At 36.0% G+C, this 8,450-nt stretch overlaps 1 protein-coding gene across 2 annotated transcripts; it reads left to right on the top strand.

Annotated features, from left to right (window-relative positions):
* The first annotated feature begins 1,181 nt into the window (after nucleotides 1-1,181).
* On the top strand, nucleotides 1,182-3,926 carry LOC18034584 (probable amidase At4g34880). 2 transcript variants are annotated; one of them, XM_006423557.2, is made up of 5 exons: nucleotides 1,182-1,784; nucleotides 2,087-2,301; nucleotides 2,374-2,613; nucleotides 3,099-3,294; nucleotides 3,384-3,926. In XM_006423557.2, the coding sequence occupies exons 1-5, from the start codon at nucleotides 1,197-1,199 to the stop codon at nucleotides 3,738-3,740; spliced, it is 1,596 nt and encodes a 531-aa protein (XP_006423620.2). In that variant the 5' UTR covers nucleotides 1,182-1,196; the 3' UTR covers nucleotides 3,741-3,926. The 2 variants fall into 2 exon arrangements, with proteins under 2 accessions (XP_006423620.2, XP_006423621.1); XM_006423558.2 differs by having other exon boundaries at nucleotides 1,205-1,784; nucleotides 2,386-2,613; nucleotides 3,384-3,925.
* Nucleotides 3,927-8,450: the final 4,524 nt, after the last annotated feature.

An 8,450-nucleotide genomic window follows, 5' to 3' on the forward strand; every position in this document is an offset into this window, starting at 1 on the left:
GTGAAATGATAATTTTACCCTTATGATATCAGCAAAGTTCTAACGGTGTTATAACAAGAGTGGGCTAATGAAAAAAATTTTAACTTCAGGTGGAGCACTGCAAAAAAAAAAGGTAATTCGGTAGATAATTTTCATTTTTGAAAAACTGTGAAAAAATGGGTGGACGGTAAATAATTTTCCTATTAAATAATGTAATTTTCATTAACTAGATGCATGTATAAATATTATTATAAAAATTATATTAATTAAAAAAATAAAAAAAAATAAAAATAATAATAAATGTTAACAATGATAATATTAATAAAAATAATTAATAATAACTAAAATAATAAATTTAATAAAATTTAATAATAATAATAATAATGACATTTAAAATAATAAAATTAATTGTAATTTGAATGAAGGTAGTTCAGAAAATATGAAAAAATTAGAGGGTTATAAAAGTCATTTCAGAAAATGAGAATCCCCATTCCCAACCCCCATGGAAATGAGATTCCCAATCCTTATTTTCAAATTTTGTGGAACCCGCATATTTTATTTTTATTTTTAAATTATATTTTACCAAATAAATATATGTTTCATTCCTATTCCCTAAACCTTCAAGTAAAAATACCATTAATAATGCAAAATAATGGTTAAACGAATAAACACCATGCTACAAATAAAATAACAATAAAGAAAATACAAAGGAATTAAAGTGCTACTCTCAGGCCCTCGAAGGCAATGTATATTCATATGATTGATACTTTGCAAAATGGGTATTTTTGTGAATTTGTTTACTTTTTTATGCAATTTCTTTGTTGACTTTTTAGAAAGTTAAAATTGATAGTCATTATACAGATAATTAAATTTTAATCATATCTTATTATAAATGTACGCCAGACATAATATTATTAGAACATCGTAATTGGATTCAAATTTTCAATGGTGACCTAATTATATTTTTTTAATAATTATGGCATTTATAACAATTAACGGTTAAAATTTAATAAACTATGTATTCTCTTATCAAGAGAATTATTCAGTCAACTTCATCGTTGCATCGCCAATGACTCAATACATAAATATACACACACGCACATATGTGTTGCACGTTTTGTTTTTGTTTTTTGGGATAGAACTCAATATGTTACATGCAACACGGTTGTACAAATAGACCGAGCATTCAATAATCAATATCTTCCTATATTGATTATATGTTATATAATTATATATATTATATACAATTATATTGTTTAACAAAGACTGCCAATAATAATGTGTCATTGACCTTTCCTTACTTTTCACATCTACTCCTGATTCTTCTAGCCATGTCAACCGATCGATCCGACGATGAATTCCCAATAAGAGAGGCAACTATCAACGATCTCCAGCTCGCTTTCAAGCAAAACAAGCTTACGTCCTGGCAGCTGGTTGAATTTTACCTCGGAGAAATCCACAGGCTCAACCCGGTGCTCAACGGAGTCATAGAGGTGAACCCTGATGCACTATCCCAAGCTGATGAAGCTGACTGCGAGCGCAGGGTTAAGGCACCAGGTTCACTGCCCGGTTTACATGGGATTCCTATTCTTCTCAAGGATAACATTGCAACGAAGGACAAGATGAACACCACTGCTGGCTCGTATGCTCTGCTCGGCTCAGTCGTGCCCCGGGATGCTGGTGTGGTGACCAAATTGAGGGAAGCTGGTGCCATTATTCTGGGAAAGGCTAGCTTGAGTGAGTGGGCTAATTTTAGATCCTCAAATGCACCCAATGGTTTCTGTGCTAGGGGTGGCCAGGGAAAGGTGAGTTCAAGGAATTAGGTAGGATTCAGTGTTCAGCATGTATATATCTCTTGTTTGAAAACAGCACGTGAGTTTAGTTGTTTGATTTTATTTATTTAATTAATTTGGGCAGTTTTTCCCAACACTTAACAACGTTTATGACCAGTAATTTTGAACTAATACTGCAGTTTTCTAATTGTAGCTTTTGTTTAATATTATGGATTAATAACAACACCAAGTTCTTCTGTAAAATCTGCAAAAAAGGGCTGAAAAGGTGTGGTATATCAAAAACTAAAACATTTTGTTTGCGATATTTATTGCAGAATCCATATGTTCTATCAGCAGATCCCTGGGGGTCGAGCAGTGGCTCAGCAATATCGGTAGCAGGCAACTTGGTTGCAGTGTCACTGGGAACTGAAACTGATGGTTCAATTCTCTCTCCTTCCAGTTCCAACTCAGTAGTGGGAATCAAACCAACCGTTGGTCTCACCAGCAGAGCCGGCGTCATCCCTTTAACTCCTAGGCAGGACTCCGTTGGGTATGTGGAACCTTTGCCATATCAATTTGATGGCTGTTACCTTTAATTGACAAAGGACTAGTTGCCCTGTAGGCCTATTTGCAGAACTGTAGCGGATGCTGTTTATGTTCTTGACGCTATTGCAGGATTTGATCACAATGATCCAGCAACCAGTGCGGCATCTAAATATATTCCACATGGTGGCTACAAACAATTTATTAAGCCTCACGGACTCAAAGGGAAGAGATTGGGAGTGGTAAGGAATCCATTTTTCAATATTCTCAAGGGCTCTCCACTGGCTCAAGTTTTTGATCACCATCTGCAGACACTCAGGTTGAATTACTTGAAACCATGAAAATCTCTCCACGTTATAAAATGCATACAAGTATTTACTCTGGGTTAGTAAGCTTAATTAGCCTGATGAATGGTTGGAAAATGCAGTAAAGTCAACAGCTAAAAGACAAAATAAGATCAGCAGAAAGGCAGTGAAATACTTTTTGTTATTCTAGCATACATTTCGATGTGAATTGCAGGCATTATATGCACAGCCATTGTACTATTAAATGATCAAATGCTGAGATTAGGCCTAGATTAATACAATAGTTATTAACATATAAGGTTTATTTGGTACATTTTGTCTTCATTCTCAATGAATCAACACCTTTATCAAGAGTTTCATCTGCTGCCAAATTCAAATTGTTGCTTTTAAGCTGAAATGATCTCATTGTGTCATTTTTTTGAAAAGCTTCTTCACTTTCATCAAACATGTTATCTTTAACTTGAATTAATGTCATTACACTTGATTTTCTCCAATTTAGACAAGAAGGTGCACTTGTAATAGACCATCTAGAGATAGCCAACGTCAATTCAAAAAATTCTATATCAAATGACGAAACAATAGCAATGTTGGCTGAGTTCAAGTTAGCCTTAAATGCATATCTCAAGGAGCTTGTGACGTCCCCAGTGCGATCTTTGGCCGAGGTTATAGCTTTCAATAATAAATTCTCAGATTTGGTAAGTCTTCATCATTTGAGCATGCATGTCTTGGTAATTTTATGAACCTTCGTAATAATGCCTGATTGCTCGAATAACTGTACATGCAGGAAAAGATCAAAGAATATGGCCAAGACCTCCTCCTCTCAGCTGAAGCAACAGATGGAATCGGCAAAACAGAGAAGGCAGCAATATTGAATTTAGAACGGTTTACAAGAGATGGTTTTGAGAAACTGATGAGCACAAACAATCTTGACGCATTGGTGACACCTAGATCATATGCGTCTACTCTTCTGGCAGTTGGAGGGTTCCCAGGAATCAATGTTCCTGCTGGATACGATAGTGAAGGTGTTCCTTTTGGCATTTGTTTTGGAGGATTGAAGGGTACAGAGCCAAAGCTTATTGAGATTGCCTACGGCTTTGAGCAAGCCACCAAAATTAGGAAGCCTCCTTCATTCAAGTCCTGAAGTTTTAAACTATCAATATCTATTGTTATGCAGGGCAACATGAACTATTGGATTTTATTTACTAAAAGTTAAAATGAAATTGAAATAAACAGTTCGAGATTAGTTGTATTAGTACCAATAGTAATGTTTATGCCATTTTAAAACATGAAATATTTATTGTGATTGTCGTGACAAAATATAAGCAGATCATATAAATAAGGTTGATATTGAAAATACAGCGCTCCCCTGGAACCACTAAACGTGGAAAGACTCCTAATTGGCTCCTCTGCAACCCAAGAAGACAGAAAATTCATCATTTGACGAAGAGCACAAGATTGAAGTCTACAGCTCAAGCAAACATGATCATCATAATTATTCACAACTGTAATTATTTTCGTTATTGTATATTTATTAAGTTAAGGATCGGCAAAGAAGGTCTAGAGTCTTGCAGCAGCAGCAAAGGTCATAATATTTTCGTGATGCGTGTTGTTCGATGTTACTTGCAACCATAAATTTATTTGTACAAAGTAACGCGGCATAACATGATTAAATAAATAATGCTGAAACCACAAACCCATTCCCCACAATAATTCCTTACCAAGCCACCAGAACATGCCAAACCCGATCTCTTCAAAGCCCCATCAATATTGAGTTTGAGAAATGGCCACTTTGGGGGCTGCCATCAGATCCATCTCTCTGTTTTTGGATCTCTTTGACAACCGAAAGACTTATAAACAGCAGTGAGCTCTTCTGTACGATTATTCACGTCCTTGATTACGTTGGGAAGACTACTCGTCTTATGTGCATGAACAAACTAATTGCGCCAATACCACATGTGCTAGACAGTGAGACCAAACAACACTGTCCAATCTTTCTCATTAGTCATCTTCAAGTGGGTTTTCAGATTACAAACAATCCATGCACGAAGCTCCAAGGTAAAAAAGGTATGACTTGTGTGTTTCGGAAGAAGGGCTAACCAAATGCGTTTGGAGTCCACACAATCCCTGACTGCATGGAGGGCATCCTCCCTGATATGTCCACACTGCTTGCAAGTACTATCATTAAGCACATGTCTTTGCGATAATTCCTCATTAGTTTTCAATCTATTATGTATCAGCAGCCACAGAAACACCGAATGCTTTGGGGGCCTTTCCATTTCCATATCAAACACCAAAGGGAATTATTCTCACTTGGCAGCGGTTTAAGAAGGGATAAATAAACTAACTTCACACTAAACGAACCAGACCTCGTTGGACCACAATAACGGCAATCATCTTCCCCACTACCAGAAGAGGGCATAGTGTCAGCTATTTTGAGAATTATATGGTGGTGCAGCAAAAAAGTAAACCGGTCCCCGTTCCAAGCACCATTATTATCGACAAAATTAGCCACACACTCAGTCAACATGTTCTCGTCGACAGGTCAAGAGCATAAGACTGCAAGCAACGCCCGTCCTCTAGCCAACAATCTTTCTAAAATTTAGCTAGCTTCCCATTCCCAATAGCCTAGCCAGTCCCTTGGAGAACCTCAGACCAGACATTTCCCACTGCCTTCCATAAAGCAGAACCATATCGAGTTGGAAGTGCAAGAGGGAGGTTTTCCTTATCAACACCATACTTAGGCATCATAAAAGAACAAAAAGCAGAATATATATTGTAAACAAGACAGCTAAAATAGTGAAGTGTTTCACATGTTTTCATTAACTGTAATGCTTGTATTTATATACATCATTTGTAACTAATAAAGAGAAAATAAAGGAAACTATACATGAGAGTAGCAAGGAGAATAGTGGAAGGGATTGCTGTCCGTAACTTGTGGAGAGTATCATGGAACTTGAGATTATCTGATATGTCCCCGCAAGAAGGTGTTGCCATTGGCGACACCCATCTTGAACCTTAATTCAGAAAATGGTCGACTAGTAGTTGTTGGAATGACTTCTATACCCAAAAAGTAGTGTAGATGGCCAAGGTCCTTAATTGAGAATTTCTTTGCTAACAAGTGAACAAATTTAGATAGAAAATTACCATTGTTGCCAGTGAGGATAAGATCATCAACATAGACCAGAAAGAATGCAGTGATGCCCCCGTGATTGTAAATAAATAAGGAAGCATCGGAGATAGCATTGTGAAAGCCGATTTGATGCAGGAAGGAATATAGTTCTTAGTACTAGGCACGAGGTGCTTGCTTTAACCCATATAATGCTTTTCGTAACTTGCAAACATGATTGGGAAAATGATGATTAGTGAACCCAAGGGGTTGAGACATGTAAACTGCTTCTGAAAGTGTGCCATGGAAAAAAGCATTGTTGACATCCAGTTGTTGGAGAGGCCAACCATTAGCAAGAGCAAGACAAAGGATGAGACGCACGGTTGTAGGCTTGACAACGGGACTAAAAGTTTCAGAGTAGTCAACACCGGCTCGTTGGTGAAAATCTTTGGCGACTAAGCGGGCTTTATAGCACTCTATAGTGCCATCTAGATGTCGTTTGATGCGAAAAATCCACTTGCAGCCAATGATGTTTTGCGATTGTGAATAAGGAACTAGTTCCCATGTCTGATTTTGGATCAAAGCTTTATATTCACGTATCATTGCAGCCTTCCAGTTGGGATCTTGTAAAGCATGTGCAACTGATGTTGGTTATAAGGTATTAAGTAGGGGATGTTTGGTGGTAACGAGAGTGAATTTATGTTTAGGCTTGAAGATATTATTTTTCGCATGAGTTATCATAGGGTGGTTTGGCCTAGTTTGTGATGTTGAATTGGTTGAGTTGGAGTCTTGATATGGTGAGTTTGAGGATAAAGGTGATATAGGCATGGTGGGCAAAGGATATGTCTCAATAGATGAAGGACTAGTCACTAGAGAATCAGTTCTGGTATCAACCTGCAAGGAAGCATTTTGAGTGGTACCATTATCTGCATCAAACGTGTTAGGAGAAGATACATGTGGAGAAAAAAATAGCTACCATAGATGGAGTCCAATTAGAATAAGAAGAAGTAGAAACACAAGTTTGAGATAAATCTAAATCATGATAAGGAAAAATAGATTCATAAAAAATAACACGACGTGATATATACATACGACTAGAAACAATATCAAAACATTTATAGGCACTTTGTGAAGTGCAATATCCTAAAAAGATACAAGGTTTAGACCTAGGTTCAAGTTCATGAGTGGAATATGGATGTAGCCAAGGGAAGTACTGACATCCAAAAATTTTAATTTTATTGTAATTAGGTTCATCACCAAAAAGTGTTTCATAAGGACTTTCTAACTTAAGAATATTAGTGGGTAAGCGATTAATCAAATATACAACAATATGAAAAGCATAAATCCAAAAACGTATAGAAAGAGATGCTTGATGTAGTAAGGTAAGACCTGTTTCTACAATGTGACGATGACGCCGTTCACTGGTACCATTATGCTCAGGAGTATATGGAGGTGATGTGAGATGTGAAATGCGACATTTACTGAAGAATGGTTTCAATTTTATAAATTCTCCACCACCATATGAGAAAACAAAAATAATGGAAGTCTTAAAAAAATTTTCAACTAGGATTTTAAAATTGATAAAGATATCATACACATCAGATTTTTGTTTCATTGGGTAAAACCAAATATATTTTGTAAAATGATCCATGAATATAACGTAAAATCGAAAATTATCATGGTAAGTAATAGGCGCAGGACTCCAAACATTTGTGTAAATAAGCTCTAAAGGTTTGGAACTTGAAAGAGAATTTTCAGCAAAAGGAAGTCTATGGCTTTTATGACAAGCACATGAATTATAAAAGGAATCAAATTTATTTGGTGTTACTGTCAAAGAATTTTTATTAAGAATATATTGTAGAATCCGAAATGAAGGATAGCCTAGTCGTTGATGCCAAGCAGAAGTAGAAGTTGATCTTGATGCAAATACTAAAGGACTTTTAATTAAAGAAGATAATGAAGGCCACTCGTACACTCTTTCCTTATTCAAGACGCTCATGAGAATTATTCCCGTTAGCTGATCCTTCACATGAAAACACGAGTCAAAAAATTCAATTGAGACTTTATTGGTTTTACAAAGTTCGGATACTGGGAGCACATAGTACATTTGATAAAGTAATGGGTTTTGAGGTAAAGGAGAATGTAAGCGAACCAATATGAGAGATGGGCAAACCTGAACCATTGCCTATTATTACTTCATCAGAACTTGTGTAAGGAGCATGTTGAGATAAATTGTTAACGTCAGTAGTGACGTTGTGTGAAGCTGCAAAATCAAGAAGCCAGGTTTGATTCGGATTTAGAGACGGATTGCTGTAATTGCATATTGGGAGACCTGGATGAGGTATCTGCGTAATTGTTGATTGTTGTGAAAATTTTAATGATACTCGCAAGCGCACGAATCTAGAAATAGAGTAGTGGTAATGAGGTCGATCCCACAAGGACTGTTATAAATTGAAAAGTCTAATTTAAATCTAAAAGAAATATTAATTCTAACCTAATTGACCAAATTGAGTTTTTGAGAAAATTAAACCAATTAAACTAAGGAAGCAATTAAAATAACGGAGAATTCAATAAGATAAGAATTACCAAGGTTTCAGAATCCACCACTATTCAACTAGTAATTATCTAATTATTAATTAATTCTCAATTTTAGAGTGACAACTCGAAATCAATCTATGTCATCTCATGGATATAACAATTAAGCCCAAGTAATTAAATCTAGTGTATGTTCTTTTTCTGGTTAAT

Source organism: Citrus clementina, unplaced genomic scaffold (assembly GCF_000493195.1).
Source record: "Citrus clementina cultivar Clemenules unplaced genomic scaffold, Citrus_clementina_v1.0 scaffold_8, whole genome shotgun sequence".
Classification (NCBI taxonomy): domain Eukaryota; kingdom Viridiplantae; phylum Streptophyta; class Magnoliopsida; order Sapindales; family Rutaceae; genus Citrus; species Citrus x clementina.